The following is a 19,558-nucleotide window of genomic DNA, read 5'->3' as shown; positions in this document are numbered from 1 at the left end:
CTTTCCTTATTTTCCACTGGGCTTCCCCCCCCGCCCCCGACTTCAGTAAAATCAAAACTCTTTCATTTATTTCTTAAAAATGTCCTTTGCTTCATTCCACCCTGTCTCAAAATGCACAAAATGGATGGAAAATTAAGGGCTATGTCTGCATCCAATGCAGAACCCCCCAGCCCTGCCCGTTTCTGGACCCAAGGAGGGATCCTGTGGCCACATCCCCAGGCTGACCCACAGCCCAGCATGGCCACGCGGTACCAGATGGCTGTTAGCTTTGCTTCCTGCACTTGCTACCTTGGGAACGTTGATTTTCTGCAAGGAGCACACTGTCTGGGTGAGGTGGATGGATATTAAAATTCATGAGCCTTCCTGAGGTAAGAAGTCAATCCCTAAGCCACTGAGCTGTGCAGAAAAGTGTCAGGTCCAAAAGTAGGGAGCGAAGGAGATGGAGAGGTTTGCCCTCTGCCATCTGTTGCTACAACTCCCTACTTAATGCCCTTTGCAGATACGGTCTACCCTTGGACTATCCAAACACACCACTTAACATCCCCCAGCACCACAAAAACTAGGTGTGCTGGGGACACAGAGCAAGCCACAAGTACCACAGTGTTAATTAGTCTCCTAAAGACTTTCAAGAAAGCATATTTCTTCCAAGCAACTGGGCTAGATGTCCTACATCACCTCCTGAAGCTACTGAGGAGGCAACTTAGCCCATGCCCAGCTCTGTGCTTTTGCGGCTGGGCACCTCGTGGTGCTGGGACAAGCTGGATTTGCCCTGATGTGCAGGCATCACCTTCATTTTGTCAGTGTTTTCCCAGCCCCAAAGCAGAGTGAGTGATGGCCCCGCTGGGCTGCTGTGAAAATAAGCAGCAGGGTGTGGGGGTGGTGGGGCAGCAGCTGGCAGGTACCACTGTGACTGGCTCTGTCTGTCCAGCAGCCGCAACCTGCCCTGGTCCTGCCCTGCAAAGGCCATCCCCTCTCCTTCTTGGGCATCTGCCCCCTGAGCTGGCATGGCCGGAGTCCCACTGTCTGTCTGCTGCCTTCTCCATCCAGAGGGGTTCTCTCACCCATCTTCTTGCACCCCTGCAAACAGCGGTTTCAGCAGACACGAGACCGTGGAGGCAGAGGCAGGGCACCCTGGGCATCCCGATGGCCTCGTTCAGTACTGCTCTTCTTGCCCAGCTCTTCCACCAGGCCCTGCCACGGACTGATCCCCCCCTACCTTCATGCAAAGCCCAGTCCTTCTCCCACAGCTTATTTCTTCTTCCTTTTCTCCTTTTCTGTTGACTGTCTGAGGCCCTGGGGAATGTCCCTTAGCCAGTCCCAGTGCCGGTCTGATAATAACCTGACATTTTCCCCTATGGAAAATGGAAAGTGCTCTCTGCACGAACAAAGGGAAAAGTTTCCGACTGCTGAGATGAGAATGTGACACTCACTGGAGTTGGGCTGATGTGATCAGTAGTAATTAACAGAGGGCCTGAACATAACAAATGGCACCAATTCCTATGAATACTATTGTCAAATACCTGCGGGCATTTGGCTGCACTGTAGCAGTCCCCAGCAGTGGCATAAGGAACAGGTCGTCCATCATGTGTCCGTGCAAACTGTAAATCGGTCGCTGTGGAGAATAGTTGGTGAATAACATGGAAAGAAAGATGCAGGGAGAGAGACAAAATAAACGTAAACATGCTCTTTGCTAACATTTAAACTCACTAAAGCTGGTTTCACGCATTAATCTTGAGAGTCAAGACCTCATCTGCTGGATTTTTAATATTAAATCCCCAATTCATCTCACATGTGACCCAGTATGTAAGCAATGAAGTTACCAGGATGCTCAACATTTACAGCTCAGTTTCAGTACATTGGTGATTCAGGGTCTAGGTATAAACAACAACAAAACTCGAACCCATGACTTGGGTTTTATTTGTCAGAAAATTCCCCACTTTCAACAAGGCCATGGGATCTCCTAAATCTGCTTTTTAAACAAAGGCAAACAACCATCTCTGTGCTCTCCTGGCTGCCCCAGCCCAGGGGTCGGGCTTTCAAAGGGAATTGGGGTATTTTGCTCTGGAGGGATCTGAAGTAACCCAGACTCATTTAGATGGGGATGTAAGATAGCTCCTGCTTGACAGAGGTAGGTGCCCAGCTCCTTTTGAAATTCAAAGGGAGCTGGTATCAAATTCCCCGAGGGTGGTTCCTTTGAGATTTTTACCTAGGAGATTTTACAGACTATTAGTAGCTTTTTACAGATTTATAGACTGGGAGGTCTCATGGCTTGAAAATTAAGTGATTAAAAAAACCTTATCAGATAAAGATTCATTTTACAAGGAAGGATTTTGATTTGCTAAAAAATCTCCACTGTTTACTAAGTGAACACCCAACAATATGTTGAATTTTTAAAACATTTGCTGGAAACTGATAGCATCCCTGGAGTCAGGGGGACTGAAACCGTAAACCGATGGGATGCTGCGGGCTCTCCAGCGACGGGATGGCTCTCAGCTCCCATGAATGACAAGACAGACAGGGTATCACTTATATTGCACAGCTATAGTCCCCTCCTCCCCTGCAAATCCACGGCCCCAGCTCCATCACTCTCAACACAAGTTATTTCCCCATGGTCTGGCTCTGCCAAGAGCCTCCTCTGCCCTGGCCCGGAGAGAGCAGCATCCCTACCCCAAGCCGAGTCCCCTGCACTGGGATCTCCTGACACGTCTGTGTGTTAAATGGGGGGCCAGCTCCTCCCTGGGTAAGCTTTCTGCTTTTCCAGTCTGAAAATAGGAGACCAAATAAAATAAAATCCTAAAAAAACCCCACTGCCCTGCTGGAAGCACGCAAATAAATATTCATTCTGCATAGCAGATGCACCAGCGACTGTCTTAATATTTTCCCGTATTACAGAGAAATAGCATGAACATCTCTGATGTACTCGTGCAGTCTCTAAGTGTAAAGCAGAAAAAAGGTGACCAAGTTTAAAACCAGCTTTTAACAGGACACCTGAGGAATATTGCTCACTAGAGTACTGCTTGCTTGTAGTTACAACTATATTTGTGTAAAATAAACATTTTTGGTTTAATGGCAAGGCCCTGTTTTTACTCACTTATTATTTGCATAGTGTTGAGGTCCAGCCTTACTTTGCTGAAGGTGGAAAACCCAGCTGCTGTGTAATCTTTCCTACACTGGCAGTCTTCTCGTCTGCTCCCGTTATACGGACATTCAGTCGGGTTATGCAATCTAAATCAAAAGAAAACCCTTTCTACTCATGACCGGAAAATATTGCCATGGAAAACAAAAATATTGTGAAGCTCAGGATTAAGGGATGTCTTACCTGTATCCATACACTTCTGAAAAGTTCTCTGCATCCCCGTTTACAAGGGTCACGTACTCCTTTGGGCTGTCAGTCTGCATCCCAGAGCAATACACCTGAGAGAGAGAGAAGCCAGAATTTTGTCAGGTATCACGTGCAAAGGGATGGCCGAGAAAACTGAGGGTAGAAAGTCCGAGAGTGGAAGTGAAGAGCACACGCAGGGTCCTCTTCACCTTTGGGAAAAGCATGAACTATCAATCTGTTGCTGAAATGCACCTTTAACATCTTTCCTGTGACTTGAAGGAAATATTCGCCATCTTCAGTGACACCTTTGAGATTTTTAACGTCTTTGCAACTCCTTGGTAATTCACCTGAAACAAAACAGCAATACTTGTAGCCACCAAGCAACTGTACATCAAAATTACTTTTCTAACACTGTGAGGCATCCAAAGCATCAAAACACCTTGTTTATTTTTAAGAGGTCTCCCTGAAGTGCCTTAGTGCTAAGTTGGATGGCTCCCAATGCCTGCAAATACTGTGCATCTCTAGGAGTTTGACGGGAACAGATGCTCAAGCCACGAGAAAGGCAAAGGAAGGTGCATATCTGCAGACTTACAGTCGTGGACGTTGTGGCACATCCTCCTCTCTTCGGGTTTCAGATCTGCGTGGCACAAGCTGCTGACCTGGTCATCGTTCGTCAAACACTGCACTGAGCGGTGCATGACTCCAACCCCACAGGTGACGGAGCACTGCAGGGCAGAAGACAGAGATCTGTATTTTATCTCAAGGGTTTCTGGGCTCCCGAAGAACGGAGAGAGCCCGTTTCCCTTCTATCAAGAGACAGCAGCAAAGGCCTCAATCCTGCAAAGTGTTCAAACACAGGCTTAATTTTAATCAAACAAGTAATCCCTTTTATTATTAATCCCTTCATTATTACCATCGTTGCTAATTATTTCAAGAGGACTACTGAACTTCGCTTAGCACTTAAAACACTTTACAGGATGAGGCAGTATTGGTCAAGGTGAACCATGCGCTCACGTGAAATTGTTTATTTTTCACGCTAGGATGTTCGTACAAGACAGGAATGTTCACCAGAAGGCCTGAACGGTAGAAATCCTCTCCTGGAGGCTGGAGACATTACTTGGGACTGACAGGGGCCTCTGAACAAACATGACGTAGTTCGTTGTTTTCTATCCAAATTGCACCAAAAAATCCACAGCCTCCAAACTCTCTCCTCCCCTCGCCCTCTGGAAAAACAGCTAAATCTGCACAAAAACTGGGTCACCCTCAAACAGCCCAAATCAAGGGCAATCTTAAAGCTGAAATCACACAAATTACTGGAGCGACCAAGAAGCAGCAGCTTGTCCATGCTGGCTGTCGCCGAGCACGGGCGATGGGAGGTGGGAGCATCTTGCTCCCCCTCCGCAACTTGTTATTTCAGTACCTGAGAACGGAAAATGAGCTCTTTCTACAGGTATCAGGTTAGGCTGCCAGGACAATGATGCAGCTCATCTATTTAGAAGTTATTAGTCTAATGGAGCACACCATGAAGGAGACAGATTTTAACAGCTTGCGGTATTCACAACTTAGCATTTACTCTTTATCAGGTCCAAATCCATAAAACTTAACTAAGGAGCTGAGCAGGACTCTCTTTGTCCATCAAAGGTGATGGTATTCTACATTAAATCCCTTTGAAAATCAGAGATGAGAAGGGTCGTGGCACTTGGTACTGACTGGGACGTTAAGCAGCCCAAAGTGAGGAGAAAGGTCTTGCTCTCTGGAATGGGTACTCTTTGCAGTGAAGTTGTATTAATGAGTTGGACGTTTTGCACTGAAATTCTAAGGAAAAATACCAATTAATTGAGGCTGAGCTCTTTGCTGTAACTCCTCTGCCCTGACTCGCAGGGAGGATCTGAGGCTTCCTGTGGGGCAGGAGGAACTTAGGCTTCAAATGGCTCTGCCATTTACTGTGACAACTTCCACTACGTTTTGCTTGACTTGACCCTCATTGCCTTGTAAAGGTTTGACAAATTCCTAACAAATGCCTGAGCTGGGTTAGTAAATCAAATTTATGGGAGAAACACCACATTTCAAAGAATGTCAGAAGCCCAAAGAAGTGAAATGTTATCACCTTAACTAAAACTTGACCTTGTAGTTCAGGCCCCAGAAAAGGCTTGACACAAATAACCAGCAGAAAGGCAAAGGTCTTTCCCCTGCCCTGTCCCAGCATTTGTAAGAGGGGGGGGGGGGGAAGAAAAAAAAAAAAATCCTTTTAAGGCTCCAATTACCAGTGTTTTGGCCTACTGGTGGTTCCCAAGTCTTGCTCACACACATGGGCAAGTGGGATCAAGCCCAGCTGCCAGCTAATCCATCATACCTTCTACTCTAGCACAAGGCTTTCAAACCCTTGTTTCTGGCAATGACCTCACCTTCTGACTGAGCATTCAGCATGACCCTCAACGCTGCCACAAAGTTTGGCTACAACCGAATTTTCAGGGAGATCCCGACCCCACTCGTGGCTGCTGGGACTCCCCCTTACGATGGGGTTCAGTCTGGAGCGTGGACACACCGGGGGTGCCGCTGCACGAGGGTATTCACTGCATTAATTTATGCAGCTCTTAAACATTTCCCTGCCAAACCTTGGGACTGTCCCCCCTGTGTAAAGAAAAATCAGTTTGTTCCAATTTTTTTTTCAGTTAAAAACCCAGAAGTTTGCCAAACTCACGCTTCCCCAGTTGCCGACGCGCCAGGACGCTGAGACGGGGCACTCCCCGAGGTAGCAGGGCTGGATGTTGGGCGGCTGCGTGCCGGGACAGTTGACTGTGTTCTGGTACCCGTACTCGTAGTGGTCCTTCCCGGTGTAAATCTCGCTGCAGGACACCAGGCGCTGCCTGTATCCCTTCCCACATGTGACGGAGCACTGCGGGCAGAGGAAGCACCTATCAGCACTGCACGCTTTGGGAAGGCTGCCTGAAACGGGGAGAAAAATCCCACTTGCCAGCTTTGAACACGGCAAGCTGCTTTGAGGGATCACTAGTAACTATTTAAGGCAACCACAGGTACTGTGAGCTGCTACAAGCAAGCTGGTGCACGACCCTGTCTTTGAGCATCCAGTTCCTCTCTGCGCTGCCCCTACAGCTACTCCAGGACCCCCTACTCCAGGTTGGCTCCTGGACACATGGTATCTCTCCCCAAGGGCAAAGAAAGGAGCACAAGATCCTTGGGAAAGCAGAATGCGCTTTTTTTTTTCTTTTTTTTTCTTTTTCTTTTCCTTTTTTTTTTTTTTACCATGGGATGCATTGAGAAAGAAAATGATCGAGATTGACCCTGAATGGCAGGTATTTGGCAGCAACTGGAAGAAAGGGAAGGCTTTCCTTGCAATTACAGGACAAACAGTGCTTCTGCCCTCCTCACCCAAAGGCTGAGCAGGAGCTGGGGAGAGCTGAGCTCCAGCTCCATGAGCCCTTGCCCACCTCCTTGTCTTCATGGGTCTGAGTGCTCCTGGGGGGTCACAGGCGGTGGGGGTGGGCAGAAGGTGTCTGGCCAAGAGGCAGCCAGGGCTCCAGCTTCACAGGCACCCTAATACTTCTCTTACGAAACCATTCAGGAGACCAGGCTGCTCTGAGAAATTCTCATCTCTCCACAGTTCTCCCTCCTGTGCTATCTCGGGTGGCTTGTCTCTCCTCCCCCTCAGTCCCGGCATGTTTTCTTTTTTTCCCTTCACTTGTTCTTTCTTTTTAATCAGTGCTGTGTCAGCAGCTGCCTTGTCATTTCCCTCTGCTGTTCCTCCAAGTGGAAAGTAATCCTTCACTTGCTGCAGAAGGAAAGAGGCTGAGATTGGCCCAGGTCCTCCCGCATGCAGCGCCTGCCGCAAAGAAAACTCATCTATTTTCCTCGCTGAGCCCTTTCCCAGCCACGAGGGTGAACCTGCCACCTTCACTCATGTCGGGTCCTCGCTCCTGCCAAAGACAGCACCGAGGAGGGACGTGTCCCCACGGTCCCATCCAGGCTCGCCTCTCCCCCAGGATGCTCACCTGGACCTTTGCACAGCTCACAGGGCCCTGGAGCTCTCTGGGAGGGGAGGGGAATAAAACCAAATAAATGAAATAAAAAGGCACAAAACCAAAGAGGGTGCCTGCTGAACATGATGTGCTCTGGAAGAAAATTGCCTCTAGATATTAGCTAGGACTCTGAGCACGCTGGCGTTTCGTCTTTAATATCCTGGTCTTCTCCCATAGCCCTGCTCCTTTCACTCCGGCAGGGAAATCGCACACAGAAACAAACCAAAAAATAATAATTAAACCACGCTGCATTGCCCTGCCACTGTTGATTCGGGTTGCAATATCTCAGCGAGGCCAGCGGCGAGAGGAGGAGAGCGTGGCCCGGTGCCAAGCAGCGCGGTCCCTGTGCGGGGATGGGGACTCACCTCCGACCACTCGCCAGTGATCCAGACGTACTCGCAGGGCGGCAGCCCGCAGCTCTCGATTTCGGGGGGACGTTTGCTGGCATCGCAGTAGCCGCTGTTCTGCACCCGCTTGTTTTCATCCACGCAGACCACCTTGCGGTACCGAGACGCCTCCCCACACGTCTTCATGCACTGTTTGCAAGAAACAACGGCTCATGCAACCCACAAGGGACTTCAGCAAATTAATCCGCACCTGCAAAGCAAGCGAGCCCTCCTCCCAGCAGCCCAAGTGCGCAGATGGCTCTGTGCCCCATGTTGGCATCTCTCATTGGTATCACTGGGTGACAAATTTAAGACCAGGGCCCCGCTGTGCCAGGCGCTGCGGGAGCATCCGGTAACAAGCTGCTCCCATCCTCTGGAGATACCAAGCCAAATCACAGGTGTAAGGAGAGAGGAGGAACCAAGGCAGCAGGAACTGGGATGGGGCAGATGTGGGGTCCAGCTGTGATGGGACTAAGAGATGCAGGGGTGAGCATGCCAGGACAGGAGATGGGGCAAGGGGGAAAGAAAGGGGCCAATCCCCATCATTTCAGCCCCTGGTAAATACAGGCACTTGGAGAACAACAACTCAGCCATCCTCCTTCCAAAATACACACCGTCACATCCTCGGCTGGGGCTGGCACAGGGGTGCCCCTTCCCTGGTCCCCGCCAGCGGGCGAGCAGCAGCGCTCTGCCCTGGCACGGCACGGGGCACATCTCTGCAACCACCGCAGCAGAGGCGGCCCTATGGGCTTATTCTCTTTTAAACACTGCCCTGCCCAGTGTTAAGAGCAACCCATGCTAGCCAAGCACAACTGCTCCCCAGGGGCTTCTGGAGACTTTAAGAACTCGTTTCTTTCTCTGCTCCTCTTGGAAAAAGCAGCCCGGCTGAAGGCTGTGCTCCTGGGAGTGGGTCTGTGCTTGGAGCGCATCTTACAAAACACATAAAACAAAATAAATCAGCGTAAGAGCAGCTGTCTGGATAAAACCCTATTTTCTTCAAGTTATTGCCTGTAATAGACTTCTAACACTTTCAACTAACTGGATTAAAAAGGAGAAAAATGCATGAAAATAATAATTTTATACAACGTGCGGGAAATGTCTTCCCCTAAGGAAAAGGGTAAAACATTCAATCAGACCATCCCTATCTGTGCAGAAATACCGTTTGAAGTCACCTAGGCTCGCAAGACCATGCCAGCTTAATCTAGTTAGAGTCTCACCCTCCAACATCGTTTCCAGCCTCCCCAAAGCAGCTCCCGCTCTGCTGGCTGGCCCACAATTAGCAAGATCTTAGTGGGTTCAGCTAATTGTGAAACGCAGGCGCTGTCAGACCCCCGTTTCTGTAACCAGCTGTCAGAATCAAGACTGCAAATTATGTGATAACTTTGAAAAATCAGATCAATCTGCGGCAGCAGCAGCAAACCAGAAGAGCCGCAGCGAGTGCAACATCACGTTGGTCATAAATATTTAGTAACCGAGTGAAGTGGAGGGGGACGGGGAAGAAGAGGCAGTCCCACAAAGCAGCATTTATTCCGAAGGAATAACTTAGGAGCTCTTAGGCAACAGTCAACATTGCAAAATCTGCAGTCTGCCAAAAGACCCCAAGGGCTTCGTGTGCTTTCAACCTTATTTACTCTCTTGCTTTAAGTTCTTGGAGTGGAAGGTCCTCCTGGGTCTGTGTGAAACACAGCGATCCTACGGGGGCTGGAGGAATTCGCTGGAGTGTGATTTCCCCAGAGAGCAAACAAACTGCGCTGTATTTGCCCTTCTCCGATATCTCCCTATCATACAAGTAACATCTGAAAGGGGGTTATTGCGTGTGAATAAGACACAGCTTCCCTGAGCGGCACCTTTCTGGGGCAGCGTGAACCCCGACCTTCCTGCTCCCTCCTAACGAGGGACTCTCCAGCGCAGCGGGAGTGGGGCTACAGGATGCTCAAAGCTCCCCTTGTCTCTGGCTTGGCGTACGTCAGCCCAGCACGGGGTCACCAGAGCAGGGTGAACCGTTCCAGCCCTCCGCCGCCCCCGGCCAAGGAGGCACCTTGCAAGAAGCGGGAAGAAACAAGGCTGATTTCGTCTCCTCCCCTTAATGTTTATTTAAGCCTAAATTTGCAAAGTGCATTGGCTCACGCTTCATTTTAGGAGGGCGAACAATCTCTATGCCATCAACGCATCTTCTGACGTTGGCCGTGAAGAGCTATCATATCAAAAGCCCATCCTCATTTAAAATCATTAGTTGCTGATGAAAGATTGACACTCTCAAGCACACGCCAGCCCGCTTTGGGTTTCTCTGCAAAAAACAGTTGTATGCCCAAATAAACCTGAGCCAGCTCTGTGTGCTTTGTCATTTTCAGTAAATTAAAGTTTGAATATTTGTATTTTTAGGGACAACTGGCAATTAAAATAATGCCACTGAGATATTAAATACAGTTCAAAGACAGCGAGACCATCATAAAACAAATCAGAGAGAAACACTGCAGAGGTTCCAATCAGCCACCCCAAGGTTATAAAACATTATTCACGTAGAAAGTGGACAGTTCAGCTAGCATGAAAAGGCTATTTTTCCTTTTAATATGATGATAGATTTTGTATGAAATCTCATGTTCATGACTGATCTAAATCTCACATAAAACAGCGGGGCCAGGGTATAAGAGCTATTGATAGCAAGAGCTGAAAAACAGGTCAGGCATTTGACAATATTTGTCTCTTTTGCCTCATTTCCCAAATTCTGAACTATTTTCCTGGCAGTTCAAATTAAGGACCGTATCAAGCACTTCTGCAGCTGTTTTAGAAGAGTAATAATAATAATAATTAAAAAAAAACCCAGAGGCATTGCTTTGCAATAGCATTCATTGTTTTCTTTTTTCTTTTTTTTTTTTTTTTTTGACTCAAAATCCAACATAGAGATGAAACAAACCCCCATGCCACAAGCACTTCAAACATGCCTTGGGTAACTCTGCAATCCAAATCAGGCAAGGATGGCACAATTTTCCCCCAAACAGCAAACGTCAAAGAGTCAAGAATTGCATTGTAGCTTCCAGAGCAATGCATCATCCTTCCACAGAGGTTCATATTGAAAAACCCACCACTCCTCTCTCTCACAATTTTCCCTTTTCCTTTGTGACCCTGGTCTGAGTTTTACTTTGACATTAGCAAGGCCCTTTCTGTTGACTTTCTTCTCCCTGGTGTGCGCACTGAGAACAGCTAATTAATGGTGATACACCAACAGAGCAACAAACGGTTTCCAATAAGTTCCCCATTCCTTTTCATTGGCAAGACCAACTTTTTTCTAAACAACAACAACAAAAAAGAACAATAAAAAAACCCCTCTTGACAGATTCCCTTTAAAGATAAGAAATCAAGAACAAGACAGCGCTGGGATGTTATTTTATATCCCGCCTTTCATGGCAATTAGGGTTCATTGCTGTTCCCTGCTCAGAGAATACTAATGCAATCTGTGCCTCCTCACTATAAATAACGTGCAGCCAGTAGTTATGGCTGGGGAGAAGGTGCTATTACTGTTTTTCACCAGGTATATTAGAACAAAATAAGAATTGCTCAGAGGAAGAACTGCTTGGAGCCAGCCAAAGGGGTGAGCTCACATTGGGCATCTCCTGCATGGTTATTTATGGGTGAGGAAACTTCCAGCCCACCCCTGTAGCAAAGCTCCCCTGGGGAAAAAAAAAAAAATCTCTGTAACACATTAAAAATTTCCCCAGTGCAATGGGGAGCCCTGGAAAAAACATAGGAAAACATCAGCATCCACCTCCCACCAAGGGCTTGGTAGGGCGGGGGCAGGCTGGAGCCTCTCACCACTGGTTTGAAAAGTTGCAAAAACAAGGGAAAGAGGGTGAAAGGAAGGGGTAGGAGCCATGGCTTTTCAGGGCTAATTACACTGTTGGGTAAGGACTGCAACTGCATGCTGTTTGGTGACCTACTTTGCCGCCTGTAAATTTCTTAGCTGAAGAAACATAACGGGCTCTGCAAAAGCAAAAGTTCATTGCAAGGAATTTGCTGGAGCCCTCTCAGCCATTTCGACGTTTCTTTTCCAGGCTGGATGTTCCTGTCGGGTACCACTGCGTGGTCAGATCGGCTTTGCCTCCCGCTGCTTCCCCCCACACCTCCGCTCCCTGGCAGGTGGGAACGGGGAACGGTCCCCCCCCGGCCTCTTGCACTCGTGGCCGCGTCACACAGGATTATAAACCCAACTTGCCAGCGCTGCCGAGACCGAGGAAATGAAGCTAAACTTGTCTGTGCCGTCCCCGTCAGGCTGACGTACCATGGGCAGGGGGATATTAGATAATGTCACACACCTGGCTGCCTGCACTCTGGGGTGCTCTGTACAATAACGAACCAAGAACGAGCTCGTGGGGAAGGAAAGGTGAGAGGAAAGCAGTTGCTGCCTTAACCTTGAAGTTTTTCTTGCTGCAGCGGAAAAGTTGCACAGCCTCTGCATGCATGAGATGCTTTTCCTCTCATCAGTAAATTTGCTTTTCCTATCCTCCTCCCTTTTTTTTTTTCTTTTTTTTTTAGTGACACAACAAAGGCAGGCTCTGGAAGTGTCTGTGAACACCAAGGCTTTGAGCAGGAAGCCGGCAGTGCCTCTCTATCTTTTGTTACTGGAGCAGGAGGCCCCGTTTTGCATTTACGCCACGGCCTCTTTACACTGTCTCGGCAGTGGAAGGGACCTCGACCGATTTTGTTCCCCTCCAAGACCCCCCCGGGCCATGCAGGAGCAACGTAGAAGCAGCCTGACTGCCAATGACAGCTGGCCCCCCTTTGATGCACGTTTATCCTGCTCCCTGGAGCTGCACGCTGCTGGCGTCAGGGTGCCCAGGATCAGGCTCTGATCATGTACCTGCAAAGTCAGCGAGACCTTTGCTGTTCAAAGGGTGCAGGATCGAGCCCCGGCTGTGCCGCCACTGGGGCCAGCAGTGGGTTTGCAGGGAGGCTGATGCACTTGGTGTGGGGGGGTCTTCTGCCCCTCTCCATCCCCTGCATCCCCATGCAGGGCCCACGATGGGCAATCCCCTTCTCCCTGTGTGACGAAGACATCCTCTCCATAGGAGTGGTGGCCTCTTCTGCGGGCTGTGTGACAGGAGTCACCTCCCCAGAGCGGGCAGCTCCATCGCCTTTCCCACTGCCAAGGCCGGCAGTCCCTGCACCGCAGGGAAGAGCCGGGGACAGTGGGACAGGGATGGAGGACAACTGGGGCAGGACTCTCTCACCCAGGGATGGCTAAGAATGGAATGAAACCAGAATGAAAACAATCATTTTGGTGCCTGGTATGAACTCTCTCTGCCACAACCTGTTGTGCACTCGAAACCTGCCACGGCACCCTGCGGGCAGCCACACGGGATGGTTCCTCCGGGGCCCCTTCCCCCTGCCCAGAGTCCCCTTGTCCCCCTGCCACCGAGCAGCCTCAGGCCCATCCATCGCCCGCACTGCAGGTGAGACGAAGTCATGTTATGAACCACCGGAGCAGTAGCTTTATCCCTCACTCCAGCCTAAGGGGCTGATTTTGCTGGGGCTGATCCCAGTCAGTCAGGAAAGCACCATCTCCTGTGGGAGACCTAATCTCAGCGGTGCTCGTGGCTTCGCAAAAAGCACGGACCAGGGGCTCAGCGAAAGGAGAGAGCTGTCAGAAGGAGCCGGGGTAACAGGGCAGGGAAGTGGAAATTACCAATGTTCCCCAGTTCCTTCAAACCCGCTCACTGCTGGAGCAACGCAGCAGGGCTCAGCCTCCGAGAACAGACCCAAATTCACCCTACCCAAAACCTGCTCCGTATTTGCATAGGTCCCAGCCAAACACAGGGCAGCACAGAGCAATAATTTAACCCTGCGGAGGTATTTCTCAGCTCCCTCTTCCAGGTGGCACGCACGAGCATTTCTTCTGCCTTTATTTTTTTTTTTTTTTTGGCAACCCCAGGTTGCAACCCCACACCCCCGGCCCTCCAGCAGCGATCTCCGATCTCAGCAGCCCCCCGTCTCCAGCATCATCCCATGCTGCACGCTTGAGAGCACAAGTGACGTGACCCCGGGGGAGGGCGGAGGGGGGGAACCCCGCTTACCGCTTGCCATTCGCCGGCTGCCCAGCGGTGCGTGGGGCACTCGGGGAGGTGGCAGTCCCGCTGCGGAGGGGGACGGCTGGCCGGGTCACACTCTGCCTCCTCGGCTGCCTTCGGGGTGCTGCTGTGGCAGTGCACGGCGCGCCGCTGGACGCCCCGGCCGCAGGACACCGAGCACTGGAGGAAGGGACAAAAGGTGAGTGGTGGTCCCCGTCACAGCTGTCACGGTAAGTTCCCGAGGTTCACCCTCTGCCCTGGGCTCAACGGCAGCGATGGCAATGCTCTAACGCCGGCGTTTAAACTTCCAGGTGAGGCTTTTCATTGCACGAGGGAAAAATTTTGCAAAGTGCAGAGCAGACAGGCTGAAATCCCTGCTCCGCTGGAGCCAGCGGGAATTTTTGCCGTTGGCTTCAGCGGGGTCAGGATTCCTCGGACAGGATTTATATTGCAAGAACCTCTGGAGATAGCGGCATTGCTAAACCATCGCAACACGCCAGAGGCGGCAAGGCTCTGCATATTACTTCTCCGACACTCGGCTCAAAAAAGTAATAGTTCAAAATATATCAAACGCCATAAGCGTCACTGGAGTGGACTTTAATGAAAAGCAAACTTGAATTTTATAGAAGAAAGTCTGTAGCAGTAGAGAGGTAAAGGTATGATACAGCTGGGATTTCTTTCAGCATGCACCTAAACATGCACATGCACACAAGCCGGGGCATTCCGTTAGTTTGTGAAAAGAAATGGCTTTTCAAAATTAACTGCATTCCACATTTCCTTTATTTTACAGTGGGCACATTTCTCCCCACTCCTAGGCACAGCAAGAAAAGCCTGAATTTCTCTGTTTCTCAGACATCTTCAAATTATTATCTACATTACAATGCTTTTAACAGCTTGTTTTTTCTTTCACGCAACATTTCTTATTGTTGTGACTGCACACTGTGATATCTTTAGCAGTACTTAATGTCCCTTGGGTATGGATTCTTTCTTGCTAGATCTTAAAGTATATGATATAGATTTGGAATAAAAGGAATTTGCATTTATAGACGAAAGCGTGTAAAAATCAAAGGCATGCATTTAAAACCCAGCTATTATGAGTAGCCATTTGCTGAATTAACAATTAATATAAGCAACCTTATTAATACATCGGGAACTAAGAAAACAAGTTTGCAGCCCGTTATTGCAATACCCATAAAAGCGAGCCCTCTTAAAGTAGGGAATTAAGCAGTGCCTAACGGGGAAGCAATTCTCTCTTCTGCAGAGTATTCCTCCGTAATGCTCCGTTTGCTTTACTATCCAAACGTCCCATAAAGCCAAGAGGACCAAAGAAAAGCTGACTGTGAATATTTGCCTGGCTTCAGATATTTGTAAGAGGGTGGGAGGTTTTTTTGTGTAACTTTTGAAAGTAGCAGTGAGATTTCTGTCACTGGTGATGCAAATGCTTCCCATATGCTGTGCTGCCTCCCTGTGATTAACAGCGCTGTTTGTCCTACGCATTCCATAGGGGACAGTTAAACTGAATAATGGCCACAAACTTGGAGAAACATATACACCAGGATGCATACCATGCTCTAAAACGCCTTTTGGCTTGCATTTATTACCGACCTAAAAGGCACACGCCCCGGAATGTTATGATAAGGGTGAGCAAGCTATGGCACGGCTCTTTCACGGGGAACTGTGCTGCGTGTGACAGCCGGGCAGAGCGGGTTTGGGGAGGAGGAGGAGGAGGATGATGGTCCCCGGCCGTGCTGGGCAAGGCAGGGCACCGGACAAAGCCGTAGACTCATGTCACTGTGTGCCTGGGGTGAAACTTTGCCCCTGCTGAAGCCCACCAGGATAAACGCTGCACCCCGACGAAATCCGTGGGGAACACTCACAGTCGGGGAGTGAGCCCCCCCCAGCACCCCAGGCCAGGGCTGCTGCGTTCTGGACCATCTCTTGAAGAGATTTGAACCCCCTCCCATGAGCAAGCAAGTGAAGAGCTTTTCCATGGGTTAATTACAGGGGTGTATGTAGGGGAGGCTTTTCCTAGCTGAACGGGTTTCTTCCTAAGTGTACTTATTGAGTTTTAACACCATTTTCATCCCGGCTATTTTAATCCAGAATACTGGTCAGCCAACCTGTGTCTATCTTGGGGAAATACAGCCGGCTTACACTGATATTCAGTTTGGGGGCAGCCAACCTGTGCTGTACTTATATATTCCCCTAAGGGATGCCACGAGCCAGGCAGCCTATCTGTCCTTTCTACGGGGTCTATACGTTCTCCCAGGAGTGGTCCTTTCTCCACTGAGAAAGTCCATCACCGAACTGCCGAGTGCCAGCTCGGCTATGGAGCAGCTCTACCTCATGCTCTACCTGTGTTTTTAGACAGGCCTGGATTTCAGCTTGTAGCTGAAATATGTAAATACCAGACAGCAGAATAAATATTGGTATTTTTGCTAAGTGAAAGGTAAATGGCCATAATTGATACCACTTAGGAGATGCAAACACATTAAATCTGACATTTCAGTGCAGACACAAGCACATTTAAATCTTGGAGAAAAAAATTTTTATCTTCCCTTCTAATTATTACAGATATATTAAAAATGCTTTGCTGCAGGAAAGTGGATTCATAACAATCTTGAAAAGAATTACCCAGCCTCTGAATACAAAACATCTGGAGAGAAAAAAACCTGGGAGCGGAGCACCAGCTTAGCGAGTTGCCGACTGGGATTAATTTTTAACCATTCCTGTATTTTTTAATCTTGATTTTTTGAATCATTCCTTTTCCCAAAAGGAAAAGAAATAAACCCCCCCACCCTAAAGGGACATGCAACGGGTCCTGTGCATATATGGCGACAAGGAGGATGCACTTTTATGGGAAAACCTTGCCTTATTTCTCACGCAGACTTTTGCTGGTTTACCCAGGACAAAAGGCAGCCAGCTCACAGCAGCTCAGCTTTGGGATTATCTTTTGGAGGCAATTAGACCTTCAGAAAGCTTTTTCTGATAGTATCTAAGTGCAAACTGATCACAGCTCCTATGTGCAACAGTGTCACCGGTGATGGGGAAGGTGACATGGCGTTTCTGTGCCCATTTAGGTCCTGATCTACTGGGGATTCAGAGTGCCAGACCCCTGCCTGTCTCACAGTCTTAATAAGAAGTTCAGCACCTAAATCCACCTGAGCTCTACGGCATTAAATCTTTCGCAAAGCCACGCAAGCCCTGCACACCTCGCACAAGGACGGCCGCGGCCAGCGCTCCAAACATCTGACAGCCCCGCTTTTCATCTGTAGCGGGCAAAGAAACGCTGCCAGGACGAGTGAGGAGCAGGACGCAAGGAAACCATGTCAGAGCATTTCACGTGGCTTCCAAAAGCCCGGTTTGATATTGCAGAATGAGTGTCTCTACCCCTCTATTCTTTCCCCAAGCAAGATGCCGGCTGGCTGAGCACATACAGCATCAGGGACCTGGGCTGAGCAGCTACCCCTGGAAATGTGCTGCCTATTCTTAGCCTTATCATTAGCATACAAATATTCCTTAATTGCCTAGTCACAAGAGATTACCTCAGGCCATAAATCACCTCATCCTCCTATTAACTTGGGTTTCTTTCTGCACTTGCATAAAATTAACTCCAATCATGCAGTGGAATGTTGAGATTTTTAAAACACTTTTATCAATTAACATCAGTTTATTTTAACACAATCAACAGACCATTACATTATTATGTTTACAATTATTAGCTGTAAAAAATTGCTTTCAGGAGCAGTCACTTTAAATAAGGCGCAAATCAGATTTGATAAGACTATCTAAATGGCCACATGTGTCTTTTCAGTCTAGCTTCCTGTATAAAATTGAAATTTCAGTCCTGCAGGTAATAATATTGATTTAATTTCCAATATGAGAGCAGTACTGTGTATTTCACAGGGCTATGCAGAGCTACCTGGGTGCTCCCAGCCATACCTTAGGTAAAGGACCCTGACCTCAGTAACTGGTGAACGCACACTTAGCCCTTTACACAGGTAGTGGGAACCATTCCTATCCTATGAATTCAAAGGTAAGCATTAAAAAAAAAAAAAAAAAGTCTGAAAACAATCATGCAGCATCAGTGGGTTTATTGTCTTTTTTTAATAGTCGACATTAAACCAGAGTACGGTGTCCTAGCCCTAACATTTGCATGTGTGCCTGCAGCAATGTTAATAGTTTATCTTTCAGGAAACTTGCATACAGTGAGAACAGGTATTTTGTACCTTAATTTGGAAGACAGACCGCAAGAGAACATGATGTTTTACAAGTTAACAGTTCATTTAGTTTGGGATTTTCAATAATTCTGCTGATTAGCACACTAATGAGGTAGAGGGAAAAGCAAGGTTCAGAGATAAAAATGTGATGCAGCAGTTTCAAGGTGATGACAAAGACATTATTTTCAGGAAAACAAGGATTCAAGGTATGCTTTCAGCAAGCAAGATGCTTAACGACTGCAAGCACTTTCACATTTCCAGCAGCCTCAGCTCTATGCATCAGTGTCTGACTTATTAATGAAGCAAAATCAAGTGATGAGCTTGTTAAGAAACAAAAGGTAGTGAAAAGCATTTTTAATGAACAGCTCTGATTATTCTTTAGGCTTTCCCAGGAAGCTCATAATAAAATTAATTTCGGATTTCTCAAAACTAAGGAAGATTTTGCTTGGGATGTGACATATTTAAATAACAATGATATTAAAGACATGAATAAATAGTAGATTCTCTTTACTATTATATACTAATGCCTATTCTAGCAGAAACTCAAAATATACAACAAGGAATTTGCTTTCAGATAGACACTACAAGCAAGTTGCCATGTTTTCAGCCGGTACAAATCAGTGCTGCTCCACTGCTGTCCATGAAGCTACACTGTTTTACACCACCTGAGGATTTGGCCCAAAAATTCAAGAGGACAGAAATGATGGGAAAACCAATTTCTAACCAATTTGATGGAGAAAGAATATCAAAAGGTGCAAAAGGGTATACAACACATCTCACCTGTCCCCAATCTCCTGCTTTCCACTTCGGACATCTGCCCCCTCTGCATTTCTTTTGCATGTTGGGCTTAGCAAGGTGCTTGCAATAATCTTCTTCTACATGCCTCCCTTCCTTTGACAAACAGTACACATTGCGGTGCTTTTGGCCCCTTCCACAGGAGACAGAACACTGTAAATATAAAGTAACAACAGATCAGCTTTCATGTGGGGCCATCTACGTGGTTATACACGGGCCATGGCTACATGGCTATCCAAGGCATTTTCTTTTACCTGGACCAAAAAGCCCATCCCCAGGTGCCCGGCAGCCTACACAAAGCTTGAGGGGAATATGGAAGGGCAGAATTTAACTGCTGGAAATGCTCCCATTTGGACTTAATATTGCATGATATTCTTGGTCAAAGCACCCCAAAATGCCAATATCAAAATCGAGAAAGCAGCTGACATTCAGCAGGGATAACAGGCTGGATTCCTGGCATTGCTCCAGTGGTTTCAAAGGAGCAGAGTCATCTTGCAGGGATCAAGGCAGGAGCCCTCAGTATCTACTCAGAAGAACTTGAAAGGAACCATTTCCATTTACCTTGGTACAAAGGGAGGTCAAATGTTGGTAAATCAGGAGAGTAAAGAGCAATATATACCTTCACAGAGGGAAATAACTGCACAAAGGACAAGGCAGAAGAGAAAAATACAGTCTTTCCATGTCCTTGGTATTAAAGCTCATGTTTGTTTTATCAGTGTAGACTGATTTGCCTTTT

At 47.9% G+C, this 19,558-nt stretch overlaps 1 protein-coding gene across 9 annotated transcripts in view; it reads right to left on the bottom strand.

The window, feature by feature from the left end:
* ADAMTS9 (ADAM metallopeptidase with thrombospondin type 1 motif 9) overlaps positions 1–19,558 on the bottom strand; it is an 88,626-nt gene that overhangs the window by 5,911 nt on the left and 63,157 nt on the right. For 4 of the 9 annotated variants that reach the window (XM_054837952.1, XM_054837950.1, XM_054837951.1 and 1 more), the window contains 9 exons: positions 18,808–18,975; positions 13,814–13,987; positions 7,725–7,895; positions 6,024–6,218; positions 3,915–4,047; positions 3,575–3,669; positions 3,320–3,414; positions 3,092–3,225; positions 1,521–1,612 (listed from right to left, as the gene is read on the bottom strand). In XM_054837952.1, coding sequence (XP_054693927.1) covers positions 1,521–1,612; positions 3,092–3,225; positions 3,320–3,414; positions 3,575–3,669; positions 3,915–4,047; positions 6,024–6,218; positions 7,725–7,895; positions 13,814–13,987; positions 18,808–18,975 — 1,257 coding nt within the window. Of the gene's footprint in view, positions 1–1,520; positions 1,613–3,091; positions 3,248–3,319; positions 3,415–3,574; positions 3,670–3,914; positions 4,048–6,023; positions 6,219–7,724; positions 7,896–13,813; positions 13,988–18,807; positions 18,976–19,558 lie in introns of those variants that run through there. The other 5 variants (XR_008578783.1, XM_054837954.1, XM_054837953.1 and 2 more) reach the window with 5 other exon arrangements.

Source organism: Grus americana, chromosome 11, assembly GCF_028858705.1.
Source record: "Grus americana isolate bGruAme1 chromosome 11, bGruAme1.mat, whole genome shotgun sequence".
In the NCBI taxonomy this organism is placed as follows: domain Eukaryota; kingdom Metazoa; phylum Chordata; class Aves; order Gruiformes; family Gruidae; genus Grus; species Grus americana.
This window is presented reverse-complemented; position numbering and strand designations above follow the sequence as displayed.